General features: G+C 34.9%; 4 protein-coding genes across 4 annotated transcripts; 2 read left to right on the forward strand and 2 right to left on the reverse strand.

The window, feature by feature from the left end:
- Positions 1 to 2,419: 2,419 nt before the first annotated feature.
- LOC120481623 (olfactory receptor 6N1-like) lies at positions 2,420 to 3,431 on the reverse strand. Its single transcript, XM_039675361.2, has one exon. It carries the CDS (start codon positions 3,392 to 3,394, stop codon positions 2,420 to 2,422), a length of 975 nt encoding a protein of 324 aa, XP_039531295.2. The 5' UTR covers positions 3,395 to 3,431.
- Positions 3,432 to 6,588: 3,157 nt separating this feature from the next.
- Positions 6,589 to 7,982, reverse strand: LOC120481821 (putative olfactory receptor 10D4). Its single transcript, XM_039675654.2, has one exon. The coding sequence runs from the start codon at positions 7,567 to 7,569 to the stop codon at positions 6,589 to 6,591; it is 981 nt and encodes a 326-aa protein (XP_039531588.2). The 5' UTR covers positions 7,570 to 7,982.
- Positions 7,983 to 10,119: 2,137 nt separating this feature from the next.
- Positions 10,120 to 11,097, forward strand: or42b2 (odorant receptor, family 42, subfamily B, member 2). Its single transcript, XM_039675627.2, has one exon. The coding sequence runs from the start codon at positions 10,138 to 10,140 to the stop codon at positions 11,095 to 11,097; it is 960 nt and encodes a 319-aa protein (XP_039531561.2). The 5' UTR covers positions 10,120 to 10,137.
- Positions 11,098 to 14,780: 3,683 nt separating this feature from the next.
- On the forward strand, positions 14,781 to 15,821 carry LOC120481632 (olfactory receptor 13C2-like). The gene has a single exon (XM_039675375.2). The coding sequence runs from the start codon at positions 14,862 to 14,864 to the stop codon at positions 15,819 to 15,821; it is 960 nt and encodes a 319-aa protein (XP_039531309.2). The 5' UTR covers positions 14,781 to 14,861.
- The last annotated feature ends 3,347 nt before the right edge of the window (positions 15,822 to 19,168 follow it).

Below are 19,168 nucleotides of genomic sequence, written 5' to 3' on the forward strand. Positions count from 1 at the left end.
TAAATAAATATTATTTATCTGTAGAGATTTTTTATGGACTGTTCTATAAATCTAATCATTATCAATGTAATATTATTAGAATACTTTAAGTCCCATTTGAGTGAGATTGCTCAAGGGCAAAAGGGTGCCAAGGGTTTAATACACTAATGATCTAAGATAATTGAATAATACAGTAGATTGTGTGTCAATAATGTCTCTGTTGGGAAAACAATGAATTTACTGTTTATTAATATAGCCATGCATGCTCATACTCTTATAGCTTCTTTATTGTCTACAAGGTCCACTCACTCCAATGACGATAACTAACTCTAAAGGCCTCTATTTTGCTCAATTACTGGTTCATAATTTTGTTTAGGGGGTATATTTAGCATAATTTAAATTTGCATTGTTGCTGCATGTGTTTTCACCCTCTGTCTCTGTTTTAGTTTTGGTTAGTCACCTCTGTTGTGATTAGTTTGTTGTCGGGAAGGTAACTCCACTTATACCATAACTGGCGAGTCCCGAGGCTTATGGGGCACTGAAAATCCTACAGTAACTATGCCAACTAACTTTATTCAGTCCAGTTTGTGGGAGAGAAACTGCCTGACTGTTCAGCCCCCATTTTTTTACATTTTTCCCCGGTGATCATTTCGGCACAGATTTTGATCTCAATTGAGCCTAGTGACTAATGCTGCAGAATGCCTTTATTATTTTCACTTTTTGTATCGACTTTAAACAATTAATAATTGTAGTTATATATTTGAATTAAATTGATTCAAACCAGAACCATATTACTGTATATTTTTACAGTTTAGAAAGACCAAATATATCAGAAAACAAAGAAATGCATTATGAACTTCTTAAATATATTATACAAATATTACATTCACAAAAAAAAGTATATTGTACATTATATTTTGCAATATTGATCTAAATATTAAAAAGTGCGGGAGAGATAGCTATCGAGTGTGTCTGCGTGCGAGCGACAGCGCGCGAGAGATACAGAGTGTGTATGCGCGCGTGAGAGACCGAGTGTAAGCATTAGTAAATTACATTACTGAATTGGTACTACATAGTTATATATAATTACTATATAAGAGGCATGAAAGTTCGATTAATGGACTCAGTAGGCCTAGGCCTACTACAAACGTCTTGTTTTGAACGATTGTTTAATAAATAGAAATAATTCTATCACATAAACTTTCATATAGAGGATTAAATCGATTCAATTTATGCAGTAAGATTTCACAACTAATCACTGACACTGTACCACAACATTTTACATTTCTTAAGCACCGAATAACAATGACTCATTAATCGAACTTCCATGCATAGTTCTGCCTTGACATGTTCTCATTTAGTTGCATTCTGTTATGGAATATTTGTTTTTTATTGATTGTATATTTTGGGCGTTTTATTCACATCCATTATGCAGGTCCAATGCAAGTTTATATTTTGCTTCCTAAAATATATTTACACAATGGAAATGTAAAATAGTGCCCTGTTGAAGTTTTGCTACATTTTTTTTTATTGTTTTCTTTATTTTTCTTTATTCTTTAAGGAGATGCACTGAATTTTGGTGAATAAGAGGACCTATTTTATTTTTATGCACATAGTTGTACATTAGCAGGAATGTAGCACAATATGGATGTGAAAGCAGTTGTAATTAGCCTATGTGACAATAAAATTAGTTTTGGTTAAAATCAACAAATAATCGTGATAATTAATCGTGATCTCAATATTGATCAAAATAATCATGATTATCATTTTGGCCCAAATCGTGCAGCCCTACCTGGTGGCTAGTTCCAATAACTGGACTTTAGGCCTATAGTATCCAAATAGCAAGCTGATTTTTCCATGTAGGTTGTAGTTCTAAAGATTCAGTTGTATTTTATAGCAAGTTACATTTAGTTAGCCGGCTAAAGTTGCCCAATATTGGAACATATCTACAATGTTTTTTTTTCCTTACACAAGGATCCACATAATCATCCATTAATAACTAGGCAGATAAGTGGTTTAGATCCCAGTGCACAAATGTTTTAATAGAATTAATAATTGATATGTTTGGGCTAAGAGACACCAGAAGAATTTTGTTTATTATGATTATTGTTATTATTAATGCTACACATACATAGGATTATTCATGCTTCACATACAAAGATGGGATATACAATGCATCTATAAACAGTTTTGTTTAAAAACTCTGTCAATTCATAGAAAGTCTTTCTATTTAAAATTTAATTTTAAATTTCTGCCAATACTGTCATTTAAAAAATAATCAGAGCTCCAAATATTTTCCCTATTTTTCATTTACTGTATTTGAAAACAAACAATTCAACATCAGCATGTCTATGATTTGTCTTATCTAACACAAGCAAAAGCAACAGCATCACAAAACACATTATCAAAACAACCAATAGCAACATCATTACAATCACAATTAAGATGATAAAGCTTTTGATATTGACTTTAAATGATTTGGTACTATTTTGTTGTGCAGAAATATATGTACTAATCGTTTCCTGATCTCCTTAGTCCTGGTGCAATAAACCATGGGATTTATCAAGGGAGGAACAAGAGAGGCTACAATCAAAATTGCGTTTCGCTCTGTTAAATTTAGCACAACTCCTATTCGAGTTAGTAACGCTGAGACTAGCTTTGGTGCATAAAAACTGAGCAGAACAATGAGGTGACTCAAACAAGTGTTGATCATTTGCTTTCTGTTTGAGTTGTTGGAGAGTTTGGTCACATTATATGCCAGAACAGCATAAGTGCACATTATAAAGGGAAATTGTCCACACATTGGCCACAGACTTAACATTGCAGGTAAGAAAAAATATGGTTCAGGATTCACACAAGCAGCTCTAATCATGGCAGCATATTCACAAAAGACATATCTGATAACAGGCTGACAGTATGGGACACTGTCTAACACTGATATCACAAAACCTAGTACAGCAAAACCACTGATCCAGATCACAAAAATAAGCAGAAGGGTTCGAGAATTTGTTACAATGCTGTGATACCTTAATGGTAGACTAATCGCAATAAGTCGGTCAATTGCCATTAATGTCAGAGCCATGCACTCTGTGTAATCACCAAGATGATAGAAGTATGTCCTTGAGATACACGAGTAGTATGACACAGTTTTAATCTCAGCCAGCAGCACTGAGATCATGGTTGTGCTGCAGGTAGAGGAGTACATTATGTCAACAACGGCTAGATTACAGATTAATAGGTACATTGGTTTATGCAAATGTCTGTCAGTCAAGATGATACACAGATTGATGCCGTTCCCAAGCAATATGAACATGTAGGTTATTAAGATGAGGAATCCGAGGAGCTTTTGGTTCTGCAGGTGATCAAATCCAGTGATGATGAAGCTGTCTACATTATTCACAGTGTAGTTTGCCATTTTCCATCCACTGATAAAGACATAGACACAAGCACATTAAAATACACTATCAACCAGGGACAAGACAAAGTCAATTAAAGTCTTGATGTACTCATATATGCACAGGAAAAAAGCTCCCGTGAAGGAAAAGATGCAGACAGTGTCTGTTACAGCAAGGTGATGAAAACTGGAAAAGTTGAAGTATAGTTTCAAAAGAAATACAAAAAGAGTTTCAGTCATGTTAAAGAGTAAATATGATTACTATTCTTCTTTATCCGTTTTTCTTTAGATACTCAAAAACATTTGAATTTGTAGTCAGTGAATATTAAAATAGCATGCAAGAGATTCTGAGATGTTCTTCTCATCCGTTACAGACTGATGTCCTGCCTTTTATAGTTTTATGGTGTGACAGATACGACAGAATCCACTGTGAGACACCAATGTGTCCCTGAACAAAACACTTGTCCTCTAGTTACTCCAGAGGCGTGCGACCTTTGACATATATAGCAATTGTAAGTTGCTTTGGATAAAACCGTCAGATAAATGTAAATGTTAATATATATATCACTTGGTGTTGGCTGCTGGGCACCAGGTGCAGCATGTTGGCATTTGTGACTAAATGTGGACTAAAATGATATTATCATAACAAAGAGGACTTAACAAAAACTATTTTTTGACGGATAAAACATTTGGAGAGACGTTGTTACATTTTTTGATAGCCTACTACTGTATACTGTATAAGTGAACCTGTTGAATACAAAATTAATTTGTTTGAACACCTGAAGTGGAAGAGCCTCTTCTCGATATTTTTAACTCGTCTTTATTCTTAAGTCATGCTCCAAAAATATTCAAGCTGGCAGTAATAAAACCTCTCATTAAGAAACCGCAATTAGATCCAAATAACTTGGCAAACTACAGACCCATTTCAAATCATCCATTTATGTCTAAAATACTAGAAAAAGTTGTGTCCGCTCAATTGTGCTCTTTTTTTGCAAGTAAAGTGATATCTATCAAAAATTTCAGTCAGGATTCAGACCGCATCATAGCACAGAAACTGCGCTAGTTAAAATTACAAAGGACTTACTTTTAGCTTCTGACCAAGGCTGTGTCTCAATTCTAGTTCTACTCGATCTTAGCGCTGCGTTCGACACTATAGATCATAAAACACTCTTGGATCGACTACAAAACTGCACTGGTGTTCAGGGACAGGCATTAAGCTGGTTTAGATCGTAATTATCGGACCGTTACCATTTTTGTCTGTTTTAATGGTGAAAAATCGAATATAACGTCAGTAGACTATGGAGTACCTCAAGGATCAGTGTTAGGCCCTCTGCTATTCTCAATGTATGTGCTGCCACTTGGTAATATTATAAGAAAACATGGAATTAATTTCCACTGTTATGCTGATGACACTCAATATATTTCATCATGACCAGATGAAAACACTAACTCATGTACAGTATAGTGATCTTTTCTTGCTATTTACCACCATAGGGACGTACAAGAGGACCGAACTCGGTTACTTTTTTTAGCCTACTGTTAGCGCAGCGTTACTCTGTGGATGCTGATGCTATTTAGGGCGTTTTTACATCTGAAAGTCCGCACTAAGGTCCGAAACAAAGTTCACGTTTTGATACATTTTTATATTTTCAGAAAGTTTTGGTTTGGTTTCACTCTGCAATTATGCAAGCGCACTAAAGAACTTTACGTGACACACTTGCGTCCTGTACCCACTTCTAAATCCCCGATGCGCATCATTTAGTTGCTAATCCAATCTCGTGAATAAAAAAACACCCAGTCATGGTCATACCCCTAATAATAACTCTAATTTGTTGCTGCAATGATTCTCCCTTCACGACGATAACTGACCTTCTCATCTGATCTGATTCAGCACTCAAACACCTGCTCAATGTCAACATTTTTGAGACCACACTGTAAAAAAATATTGTTGGTTTAACTTAAAAAATTAAGTAACCTAGTTGCCTTAAAATTTTAAGTTGATTGAAATGGAAAAAGTGAGTTAACACAATGAAGAAGATTGATTTAATCATCAGAAACTCAAAATAATAAGTTATCTGAACTAAATAAATTACTCAAGTTGATTTGACAAAAGAAAAAATGTTGTGATAATTAATCTTGAAAATATTTTTTACAGTGAAAGCATGCAGTGGTTTTGTTCACAGAAGCGCGAGCCGAACGCTAATCCCAACACGACGCTTCACTTCAGTTAGCAGCTTATGATCATACAGTGCGAGATAAGATGCAAGTAGCTAAAATATACGGTTGTTTTTCGATATACGTTTTAAATGACCGACAGAAATAATCAGTTTGATCAAAGACAGTAGAAATTATAAGATCAATTTAACAACACAAACACCCTATTAAATACATTGCCATTATTATTGTATAAATATATTTGTATCACGTTTTTTCGAATGTGTTCGACTTTTCACTGTTTGTATCACTCCGCTTGTCTGTGTTTGCGCAACTTGCATCATTAAGCTTGCATCATTAGGCGACAAGTGACTGTCTTAATGGCTGAGCAGTTGAACCTTTAATTAAATTAAGTCCAAAAACATTGATTAATTTAGGAAAGAAAAAGTAGCAGAAACTGGAACTGATTCTCATGTTTAAGAATCTCATCAAATTCATGCTTTTAAAGCTACTGTTGTCAGTTTTTTTTTGTTTGTTTTTTTGGCCATCATTTTTTTAAATGCTCAAATGCGCAAAAAATGCCCCCGAACCCCCCCTATCAATATAATTTATAGGACCTGGGTATTTAGAAAACCTACGTGCAGTCCTAAAAATATTAGTGATTCTTTATGTTCTATTGTATTCATTATATTCTATAGTCTTGCATATTCAATACTAATGCAAGACTAGTAGTAGGCATAAATTAAGAGTATACCCACTTCTCCAGGCACCACTACATCACTGTTCATGCTTCAAACACAAAGATGGGATATACAATGTATCTATAAACAGTTTTGTTTAAAAACTCTGTCAATTCATAGAAAGACTTTTTTATTTAAAATGTAATTTTAAATTTCTGCCAATACTGTCTTTTAAAAAATAACCAGAGCTCCAAATATTTTCCTTATTTTTCATTTACTTTATTTGAAAACAAACAATTCAACATTAGTCTAAGATTTAAAGCAACAGCATCACAAAACACATTATCAAAACAACCAATAGCAACATCATTACAATCAAAATTAACATGATAAAGCTTTTGATATTGACTTTAAATGATTTGGTACTATTTTTTTGTGCAAAAATATATGTGCTAATCGTTTCCTGATCTCCTTAGTCCTGGTGCAATAAACCATGGGATTTATCAAGGGAGGAACAAGAGAGGCTACAATCAAAATTGCGTTTCGCTCTGTTAAATTTAGCACAACTCCTATTCGAGTTAGTAAGACTGAGACTAGCTTTGGTGCATAAAAACTGAGCAGAACAATGAGGTGACTCAAACAAGTGTTGATCATTTGCTTTCTGCTTGAGTTGTTGGAGAGTTTGGTCACATTATATGCCAGAACAGCATAAGTGCACAATATAAAGGGAAATTGGCCGCACAATGGCCACAGACTTAACATTGCAGGTAAGAAAAAATATGGTTCAGGATTCACACAAGCAGCTCTAATCATGGCAGCATATTCACAAAAGACATATCTGATAACAGGCTGACAGTATGGGAGTTTGTCTGCTGTAGAAGTCAAAACACCCATTAGAGTGATAGTAATGAGCCAAGTCAGAAAAATGAGCAGAAACGTTCGTGTGTTTGTCACAATGCTGTGATACCTTAAAGGAAGTCTAATGGCAAGAAATCGGTCAATTGCCATTAATGTCAGAGCCATGCATACTGTGAAATCACCAAGATTATATAAGAACATCCTTGAGATACACGAGTAGTATGACACAGTTTTAATCTCAGCCAGCAGCACTGAGATCATGGTTGTGCTGCAGGTAGAGGAGTACATTATGTCAACAATGGCTAGATTACAGATTAATATGTACATTGGTTTATGTAAATGTCTGTCAGTCAAGATGATACACAGATTGATGCTGTTCCCAAGCAATATGAGCATGTAGGTTATTAAGACGAGGAATCCGAGGAGCTTTTGGTTCTGCAGGTGATCAAATCCAGTGATGATGAAGCTGTCTACATTATTCACAGTGTAGTTTGCATTCGCCATTTTAAGTCACCCAATTCCTAACATACAGACACAAATATTTTAAAATACAGTCTGTATAGATGAAAAAATTAAATCAATTTGATCCTCAATGTACTCATAAATGCACATAAAAAAAGCTCCTGTGAAGGAAAATGGCAGAAAGATGCGGACAGCATCTGTATCTGCAAGGTGATGAAAACTCTGAATGTTGAAGTATAGTTTTAACAAAAATATAAAAAGAGTTTCATGCATTCTTGAAAAACAAAAAAAGAAGATATTATGTAAAATGTTTTCTTGCCCTTTACTTCTTTAGGTCCTTAGTTTAAAAAAAAAAATAATCCATATGATAAACCATCTGAGATGTTCCAATCATCCAGATAAATATATGACAGAAATGCTGCCTTTTATATTATATTGTGAGACAGATACGTCATGGTTTCCTAGCACCCGTGATCGACCTAGTAATCAAGATTTCCCACACACATTTAAGGAACATTCTTCAACAATATCATAATGCATTCACCTATGATTTTAAAGTGCACATTTATTCAGAAATTATAAGTATTGTAATAAGACATGATATTGGGAGACCCTTTATTTTAAGTTGAACCATTTTCTTAGGAAAGTGATATTTTTCATAAATGTCAGGGGGATGTTGTAGATTTATAGAATTTATTAATTATGATATCTATATATTTTTGTTGAGGTAAATCATCACGTTTATGTTATAGTTTTATAGAATTTATTAGTTAATTTCGTGGCCATAACAATGGCTTGATTTCAAACATGAACCATTTTAATTGAGCTAATTAGAAAAGCATATATTTGGGAATTTAATGGCAGGTTCCATGTGAAAGCCTACCCCATATAGTGTGACAGTCATTTATAGTTGATGACTTGATGCGTTATAATGGAGGCACTCAAACATTTTTAGTTACAGAAACATGGATAATGTTAACATTAATTTAATTGGTAACTAAAAGTAAATCTGTGGGGCACTAATAGGAAATTAATGTTTTTATTTGTTTATTTATTTGACCTATATTTAACCAGGAAAATCTCTCTGAGATTAAAAATCTCTTTCACAGGAAAGTCCTGGCCAAGAATGGACAGCAGTTACATTCACAACTTACAGATTGAAACAACAAATAGACAATTAAAACACTTAAAACAATTGCAAATCAATTGCGAGTCTACTTCAAGTGATCGAATAATAGATTTGAAATGTTGCAAAGGCAACAGTGTTTGTAATTTCAATTTCGTTTGAAGTAAATTCCATTCAAATGGGGCTGCGTACATAATTACATTTAACATAAAACATAAAATTACATTTCAAATGTAATCCATTTTTTAGTGCATCCATTTATAATGTATCAACATTAAATTATATAGGGTACTTTGCAGCTTGAATTAAGAATTAACTTTTTTATTCTGTTAAATTCCATGTGACCTCTGCCCCCTCTGTGTTTGTTTCTGTGCACTGCAACAACCACTTGTTTTTTTCACTGTTGCTTCACACTAATGAGCTTCGAGACACTAGAATGAAATCTCTTAGGTTCCATATGAACCTCTCCACAGATTTACCTGAGCAAACACGGTGCCATTAGTGGGATAATTAACACGTTTCTCAACTAGTTAGATGATGTAACACCTGTTGATTAGTGCACATCAACAACACATTTGAGGGCAGAATCTGCAGTAGGTAAAAAAAAAAGTCATGAACTTATTTTGATGCATGAACGAAATTTAAATGACCTCAACACAAACAAAATATTACGAATAAACCAGCTGACAAATATACACAATTTGACTTTTGGCTGCATAATTTCTGACATATAGCCACAGAACAGAATGTAATTTACTATACTTTACTAAAAATGTACTATTTAAAAAGTTTTGATAATGAGTTCTTCACTTTCTTACAAACAACATGTACTGTAGCTGAAACATCCATACTTTTGTAAGGGGAAAAGGGCACCCTTCACAAGTTCACTTTTATTTGCGATAAATGATTAGAGTGAAAGGCGAAAGCGGACTCTAGAAATTAAAAACCTGAAAATACACGCATTGCCTTTTTGTCTCAATATTAAGAAGCAGATAAATCCTCTCCTCTCTATGGACCAGTAGCTGTATGGGGCGTAGATGATTATGCTATATCAAAGCCATGATTGGTCAGCTGACAAGTCCGAAGAGGCCTGGCATTTATATCACAATCAGTGACATGTATGTATCAATATTTAACAGCTCAGTCTTTTGAGTCTTTTGACCGTATATCCAGGGCCCTAGCTTCACCTTTCTGTGGATATATCATGCCTGAGTAGCACTGTAGTTTTCACTTTAAATCTTGCATATTTTATAACAAATGTGAAATGAATTTAACAATGTAAGATTCAGATTTTAAATATGCATGCATGCTTTTAGAACGTAGAATGTCTAATATGCTTTTTGGACTTTTTGTTTGGGATCCAATTAAAAGTATTAATTATTATGTAGAATTTTTTAAAAATATATTATAATTACATCAATTTTAACCTAATTTGTGCTTCTCTACCTAGACAGCAGGAGGCAGGATCAGTGAATGAAATCAACATGAATCAAGATTTCACTGAAAATGAAAATATTTCCATTCCGTCTTATTTCTATATCAGTGGCTTTTCTGGCATACTTTACAAGAGACACTACTATATCTTTCTGTTTTTAGTCTACATCATTACTGTGCTTGGAAACTCCTGCCTCATGTTTGTTATCATTACAGACCGAAGTCTTCACACTCCTAAATATATCGCTGTCTTTAATTTATCACTGGCAGACGTTTGTGAGAGTACCGCTGTAATCCCTCAGCAACTGGACACATTTTTGTTTGGGAATCAGTTGATTCCTTATGGATTGTGTTTGTGCAATATGTTCTCTGTTTCTTTATTTTATGCAATGCAGTCACTAACTCTAACTATTTTGTCTTTTGACAGATTAGTAGCCATCTGTTTACCACTGAGGTATCATATGATTGTGACACATAGATTAATGCTTATTATAATTGGTGCTTCATGGACACTTGTACTGATGCTAGCAATCATTGGAGCAATGTTCATGAGCAGACTTTCTTTCTGCAAACTTATTGTCACCGTTAACAGTTTCTACTGTGATCATGGGCCTATATATCGCTCTGCCTGTAACAATAATTTACCAAGTACTGTGATTGCCAAATTGTTTCCGGCATTAATAATTGGGTTCCCAGTGTTTTTTATCATCTCTTCATATATATGCATAGCTGAGACGTTGTTTCGAATCACAACCCCACAAGACCGTCAAAGAGCTACTAAGACATGTACTGCTCATTTAATATTAGTAGCTATATTCTATGTACCCATCACGTTTACATATGCATTTTGGTTCTTTATAGACACTAACACAAGGATCATTAATCTCTCTCTGACCTCTGTGCTTCCTCCAATGCTTAACCCTATAATCTACACATTCATGACAGAGGAGTTCATGGTGTCTGTGAAAAGACTTCTTAAAAGAAGATTAATTTTCCCATCACGGAAATAAAACTTTTTTTTTCACAGTTTAATAATTAATAATCATTGTTATTGTTCCAATGTAGATTTCTGCATGATGTTTACAATAATTGTTAAAAATGTGTTGTTGTTTTTTTTAGAATGCATTTCAACAACTCATTATCATGTATAACAATGTCAGCTTCATCTGCACATATAAGCTTTGTCCATACCATTTGTTTTAAATGATACTCCAATAATACTAATCATCATCTCATATTTTTGCATTGCTGTGTTTCTGCTTAAATCTGCCACGTCATGATGGAATATTTTCCTGCAGAATCCTGTCGCTCTTGATTTAACGGAATTAAAGAACTTTAAATGGAAATTCTGATTAATTGAAATCCTGATCACCTCAACAATTTAAATATATGACAATTAATATCTTTTAAATTGTCACACAGCAGGTGAATAGACTTTGCCCCCTGACTTTCCTCTTGATCCTTTTTCCCTCTCTGCCCTTCCATTCGTTTGCTGTTTGTCATTAACTCTCTTATGTAATAAAAATTACATAAATTTACTGTAACTTAAAAGTGTAAATATATTAAAGGTGCCCTCTGGGATAAAAAATCAAATCATACACCATATTCCATACCAGATGGGGGCAGTATACCTCCAGAAAAATACCTCATACCGCGCACTCATGTCTTCAAATACTCATGTCTTCAAATACCGCGCACTCATGTCTTCAAACAACACGGACGAGCGCTGTGTTGCTCTGTCTCCCTCGCGCATATTAATCAGTAAAACTAATAGTAAGGTTGGAAGACTGCAGTTTCACGTGGATCATTTGGAGATTTTCAGGGATTAGAGACTAAATGAACAACATCTCAATACTAAATTATAAAGGCCGTCTCATAGACAAGCCGGTGCATTTCGACGATACGGGAAAATTAAAGCCCAGGCATTTTAAGTTTATGGTATTCGTTTTGTTCATGTTACATTTTTATCATTAGTTTGAATTAATTTGACAGACAGCATTCCCTGATGTGGACCAAGCTAGCACATTTCAGAGCTGCCAACTCTCACAAATTCACCGTGAGACACAACTTTTCACACACTCTCTCGCCACATCCATTTTGTCATACACAGAAAAGGACACGGAGACCGATGTCAGCTCTCAGAGCTCTCCGATTCTGTTAATTTTATTACGCAATTCAAACAATAAATGCAGTTGGCGCTTGTAAATGTTAGACGACTGATCCCTAGCGCACATGAACCGATCATCTCTACTAGCTAATGGTAAAATAACACAAACACTGTTGAAAGATATGTTACAACTTACCAAAATGTATTCTTCATGCATAATATCAACCAATAATTTATTTAACTCATCCCTGAACTGAAATTTAGTAGTGGGCTGTATTTCCACACGACATCACGACATGACATCAGGTTCAAGTACACACAAGCTGGCGCGACTTACTCGTGTTACTACAGTTTGGCTGGTGGTAATGTTGCCCGCCCGCATACCGCCTCCCATGGCCGAAACTGGTATTACGACACCTGCCGGGCCGGGGCTAGTAATTTAGCATGCTAATTTAGGTTTATATCTCGGCAGCACTATAACTTGTCAGTTTTTAATGACATCATTGCACTTATTTCTTCTCATTCTTTTGATGTGTGTAGCTCATTTTTTGGATATTTATACCTCAATTATTCCATATGGCACCTTTAAGTTAATAGTATGCAATAGTGTGATACATTTTCAAACAGGCATTATAAATGGCTACATCTTGGAGACCAAGAGGATAGGAATCAGTAAAGAGATGGGCTCTGTCCCAAATGGAATCCTAAACCCTCACGGTCATTTGTGGCAAATTGGGAATGTATTTAACGTGGGTTTGCTGAGGGTTCTGCTGAGCTCGCCTCAGTGTGGGTTTGACAAAAGTGCACATCAAGGGCACATATTGACTGCAAAGGCACCCGCGAGCAGTCTTCTGACACCTAAAATGACCAGTGGGACACCCTATGGTCTTGTTGTCTTAAAGTACATGTGCACTCATTGGCCACAAGTGCACATGTATGCCATTTGGGACTGGTTCATATTGGCCACATTTACACTGCAGGACTTGATGAACAATACCGATTTGTTGACTATATCTGATTTTTTTGATGACCAGCTTACATCATCTTTTAAAAGTTACCCATATATTACATAACTCTGCACAGTGATCTGCACATATCAGATTTATTTCGATATATAGAAATGAGGCCTGAAACCAATCTGTAAAAATATTGTAGTATCCTAGTATGCTATTTCAAATTCAGCTAGAAACTTGCACAACTCTTAACCCTCTATATAGTAGCCTACACATTATATTCTAACCAAGAAATATTTGTTCGCATTTTTTTATTTTTATTACAGCTTCAATCATACAAATCCAAAAATATTTTTGGGGCGTACTTAGGGAAAATGTTAAACCACAATGGAAAATGGTCAAAAAAGTAGTTTTTCTGTAAAAATATGGTATTTTTCCATAGTGGTACTGTAACGATTACCACTCCACCACAGATAATACCACACATCCACAGACTCCATTCCCCATAATCCTTAGTTTTGACAATCATCCAATATCACATTCACCTGTGTCTCCTTATCCTAATAGCCTGGTTTTCCCATTTATTCCCTGCAAAGTCTTGTTTAGTGTTTGTAGTGCAATTCTGGGCTTTCTGTCTGTTAGTCCCGTGTTCTTGGTTTTGATCTCTGGTTGTCCTTGGATTTTCATTTTTGCCTGTGTCCCTGTAAGTACTGCATTTCTGAGCTTTGTTCCCCCGATCTTTGTTATTTTTGTTCCCTGGATGTCCTTGTTTTTGCCTTAGCCCTGGACCTTATCTTTGTTCGGGCTGCTCATCTGTGTTTCGACCTTTGTGTATGTCTGTGGATTAACCCACTGCGTTTGGATCCTCAACCTTGTGTCTCAGAGCAGTTACATTACCGTGATGATTTTTAAATTTTTTTTATCAAGTGTTCGTTTTCTACATTGCAAAACTTCAGTCTTTTGAGCTTTGAAGGGCTGGAAAAAGTTATGTGAAGTATGCTACTTTAAAGTGGGACTGTCACATCAAGGGAGTAAGATTGAATGAAGTCATAAGAGTTTTTCCACACCTTTGGCTTTTGGTGAATTGACACCATTGTTCTCTTCTAGTTTTTCCTCTTTCCTTCAGCAATTTTGTAGGTGCTTGTAACTTCTATACTTTTAGGTGAAGGCTTCCCTTCATAATTACATGCGGCATCTCTGTGGATTAGTCACTGTTTCTGATGTGACTAATCATTCCAGTTCTCTGCTATGATTGGTCAACTGATGAGACCAGAGAGGCCTGCCGTTTGTATCTGAGGGTTATATAGTTCAATATGTTTGAGGTCAGGGGAAGTCTTTTAACAGTATACTGTATGTGTGCCTGTTAGCTTTACTGTATTGTGCTGCTCTTCACCTTTCTGTGAGTATACCATAGCTACTATTATACACAAAATTGTTTAAAGTTTAAAAAGTTTAAAGATCCATGTTAAACTATAATTGGTTGCTTGAAATATCTTAAATGCTTATATTTTTGGTCTTGTTTTGTAGGGATCAAATTAAGAGTCTTACAAAAATAATGTATTATAGTTGCTTAAGGTCAAATTGGAGTAAAAATATCTATCTTAGATTCCAGTGTTGTATATTTGTTAGTATAATGAAATAATTTCTTACAACCCTGAATAATGTACTTTTTTTGTTGTCCAGACGTGATACAGGATCAGTGAGTGAACTGACCATGAATGAAGATTTTGCTGAAAACAGGAATATTTCTATTCCATCTTATTTCTATATCAGAGGTTTTTCTGGGATACCTCACATAAGATACTATTACATATTCCTGTTTTTAGTCTACATCATTACTGTGCTTGGAAACTCCTGCCTCATGTTTGTTATCATTACAGACCGAAGTCTTCACACTCCCAAATATATCGCTGTCTTTAATTTATCACTGACAGACATTTTTGAGAGTAGCGCTGTAATCCCTCAGATACTGAGCACGTTTTTGTTTGGGAATCAGTTGATCTCGTATGGATTGTGTTTGTGCAATATGTTCACCGTCTTTGTATCTATTTCAACACAGTCACTAAATCTTGCTGTTCTGTCTTTTGACCGATTCGTAGCCATTTGTTTACCACTGAGGTATCATACGATTGTGACTCATAGATCAATGCTTATTATAAGTGGGGTCACATGGGTAGTGGCAGTGCTTATGGTTACTGTTTCTACAATTTTCATCAGTAGACTTTCTTTCTGCAGAGTTATTGTCATCATAAACAGTTTCTACTGTGATCATGGGCCAATATATCGTTCTGCCTGTAGCAATAATTTCCCAAGTTCTGTGATAAGTGATTTGTACCCGATAATTATTCTCGGGTTTCCAGCATGTTTTATCATCTTTTCATATACATGTATAGCTGTACAATTGTTTCGAATCACAACCCCACAAGACCGTCATAGAGCCACAAAGACATGTACTGCTCATTTATTATTAGTGATTATATTTTATGCTCCAATCACGTTTACATATGCACTTGCACCCATTATAGACACTAACACAAGGATCATTAATCTCTCTCTGACTTCTGCACTTCCTCCATTGCTTAACCCTATAATCTACACAATGAAGACAGAGGAGTTCCTGGTGTCTGTGAAGAGGCTTCTTAAACGGAGAATCATATTTCCATCTCCAAAATAAACCTGTTTTTTCTGCATTGTAATCACATTATTAGATGATTTTGTGGTTTTTATTTATTTATTTTCTGTGGATGTTTAGAATATTGAATGCTTCTATAATATCACAGGTTATTAAAAGTCAGACAACAGGTGTCATGACCTTATAAACCCACAACAAATTTTGAAACCACCAACAAACTATTGATGGGTTTGGTGATACCTGTTGATAAATTCCATATCTGACATGGCGACACACGAAACACAAATAAAAGAAGATAGCTGATTGTTTAAACAGCTTGTATGCCAGGCCTATTCATTTCGGTGGAATTGCCCCAAACTATTACACAATCGGTCTTATAGAGGATTATTTTATGGAGGATGATGGTGATGACTAGAGCTGTGAATATAATCGTTTTTCTGATGCATGCTAGCATAAACAATTCTGCAATGTACACAAAAACAAAAGAATAGACCTATCATACATATTAAAATACAGGGTTTTTTTTGTAGGCTAAATGAAGAAAGCGCATTATATATTAATAAAAAAGTTGTGTGTGTCCTTGAAAAGCAAAGCACTTGCATATGGTGTTTCGGTTTGTAAGAAAGGAACATTCATGAATGAGAATGGCATTTCTTTTCCTGTGTAGTCCCAGATTTACTCCAAATGTTACAGAATAGCCCAGAAGAAGATTAAAGAGATTTTCTATTGATGTTTTATATGCATTCATTTACAGTATATATTAATGACATTTTCTACTGATATTTCATTATACAACTAACGTTATACAAATCATATGTTACTCCGCATACATTTCAATGTTCCACGCTTGGACATGCACATAATAAATTGTATACTAAATCTAATAAATAAAACTTGTTTTACATAACTTTGAAAATGTTCCCATACATGTATCACTGTATGCACATATCACTGAAAATGGGAAAATCTCAGCTATAATGCGGTATATGGCACATAGTCAAGAAAACTCTGTTTAAAATGTGTTGCGGTTTTAAATATAAGCTTGTTTTTACATTTGAATTTCTCAAAGCACATGATTTTCTCAGGTGATAATTAAGCAAATCTTTGACATGGTCTTACTCAGTCAATATTAAAGGTTATATTTTCACAGAAGGCTCTTTACAGTATGTTGGATGATTTTATATAGAAAATAGTGACTCAACAACAACAAAAAACTTTTGCTGGGTTTTCACATCAGGGTCACAAATACTTTTATATTTTCATTAAATGTTTTACAGAAAAACACTGTTATTTTACAGACTTTTCCTGAAATATTATGATCAAACACATTCACTGTAGTATGTAAATATAATGTAATTAACCATTAGCTTTCAATAAAACGTGCATTAACTAACATAACCATATACATCGCATTGGCTACCACGCAGTCCGTGCCTTTACACAAAGCAACATGAAGCACAACATCAATGTTTTTTAGCCCATCCTCGACTAAAGAACAAGCTCTACTTTAATGTGGTAACCTCAAAAAACCCATTAAATCCCCAAATAACAGAACATCAAACATGAACAGACATCTCTAGATCTCAGCAGAGGATGATTTCTCCAAAAACGGCATTACCAGCTTCACTTATTACAAACCAGTTTGACTTGTACAAAAGTTCTTATTGAGAATTAACAGAGGTTTATGTTGATGCCTTAGTGAACAATATAGTTACGTTTGAAGTCACCGTTATGGTGATTAGTGTTTTAGAGAAAACTGGATGATGTTGGCCACTTGTTGATAACAATAATCCTGCCTGATTCATAAAATCCAGGGTCAAATCTGAGTGTGAATATACCTGTTAATTTCACATTATTAATTATAGTAGCCCTGTGATATTGTTTCGTGAGTGTTACAACAATCAGATATTGTGAAAGAGTCTATAACATTATTATGTAGAAAATATTTAGAGCTACTACATTTAGACTTAGCATGTGAATCTCAACAATGGTGACAAACAAAAAGCTTTTGTGACAAGGTTACGTATGTTACCCTCGTTCCCTGAGTGAGGAACGAAGACGTTTCGTCTGCCTGCCACCTTCCTCTGTACTGCTGGAAAACGTAACAAAGGCTACCATAGGTAACACACTACACGGAGAGGGACTCAAATCCTGCAGTGCCAGGCGTGTCCCCCTACTTAAAGGGTTAGTTCACCAAAAAATGAAAATTCTGTCAGTATTTACTCACCCTCATGTTGGTACAAACCTCTATGTGTTTATCTGTTCTGCTATACACAAAGGAAGATATTTGGAGTAATGTTTTAATCGAACAGATCTCATTCCCCATTGACTACCATAGTATGTATTTTTTCCTGCTGTTCTTTTTGTTCTGCCTGTAGCAATAATTTCCCAAGTTCTATGATAGGTAAATTGAACCCAATAATTATTTTCGGGTTTCCAGGATTTTTTATCATCTTTTCATATACATGTATATGTAAATGTGCTCTAGAGGAGATCTGCATGGAGGAATGGGCCAAAATACCAGCTACAGTGTGTGCAAACCTGGTGAAAACTTACAGGAAACGTTTGACCTCTATCGTTGCCAACAAAGGTTATGTTACAAAGTATTGAGTTGAAATTTTGTTATTGAACAAATACTTATTTTCCACCATAATTTACAAATAAATTCTTTAAAAATGCTACAATGCGATTTCCTGGATTTTTTTTTTTTTTGTCTCTCATAGTTAAAGTGTACCTATGATGAAAATTACAGACCTTTCTCATCATTCTAAGTAGGAGAACTTCCACAATCAGTGTCTGACTGAATACTTTTTGGCCCCACTGTAACTCTTCTAGAACATTGTTCTCTTCTAGTTTTTCCTCTTTCCTTCAGCAATTTTGTAGGTGCTTGTAACTTCTATACTTTTAGGTGAAGGCTTCCCTTCATAATTACATGCGGCATCTCTGTGGATTAGTCACTGTTTCTGATGTAACTAATCATGCCAGGTCTCTGCTATGATTGGTCAACTGATAAGACCGGAGAGGCCTGCCGTTTGTATCTGAGGGTTATATAGTTCAATATGTTTGAGGTCAGGGGAAGTCTCTTTACAGTATACTGTATGTGTGCCTGTTAGCTTTACTGTATTGTGCTGCTCTTCCCCTTTCTGTGAGTATACCATAGCTACTGATCCTGAAATCTTGCATTTTATACACAAAATGTTAGTCCAATTAGGCAATTAAAATTTAAAGATCCATGTTAAAATATAAGTGGTTGCTTGAAATATTTTATATACATATACCTTTGGTCTTTTTTGCAGAGTCTTACAAAAATAATGTATTATAGTTGCTTAAGGTCAAATTGGAGTAAAAATATCCATCTTAGATTCCCATGTTGCATATTTGTTAGTATA

The sequence above is a fragment of the Pimephales promelas genome, chromosome 23 (genome assembly GCF_988280905.1).
Source record: "Pimephales promelas chromosome 23, fPimPro1.hap1.1, whole genome shotgun sequence".
NCBI classification, from domain to species: Eukaryota; Metazoa; Chordata; class Actinopteri; order Cypriniformes; family Leuciscidae; genus Pimephales; species Pimephales promelas.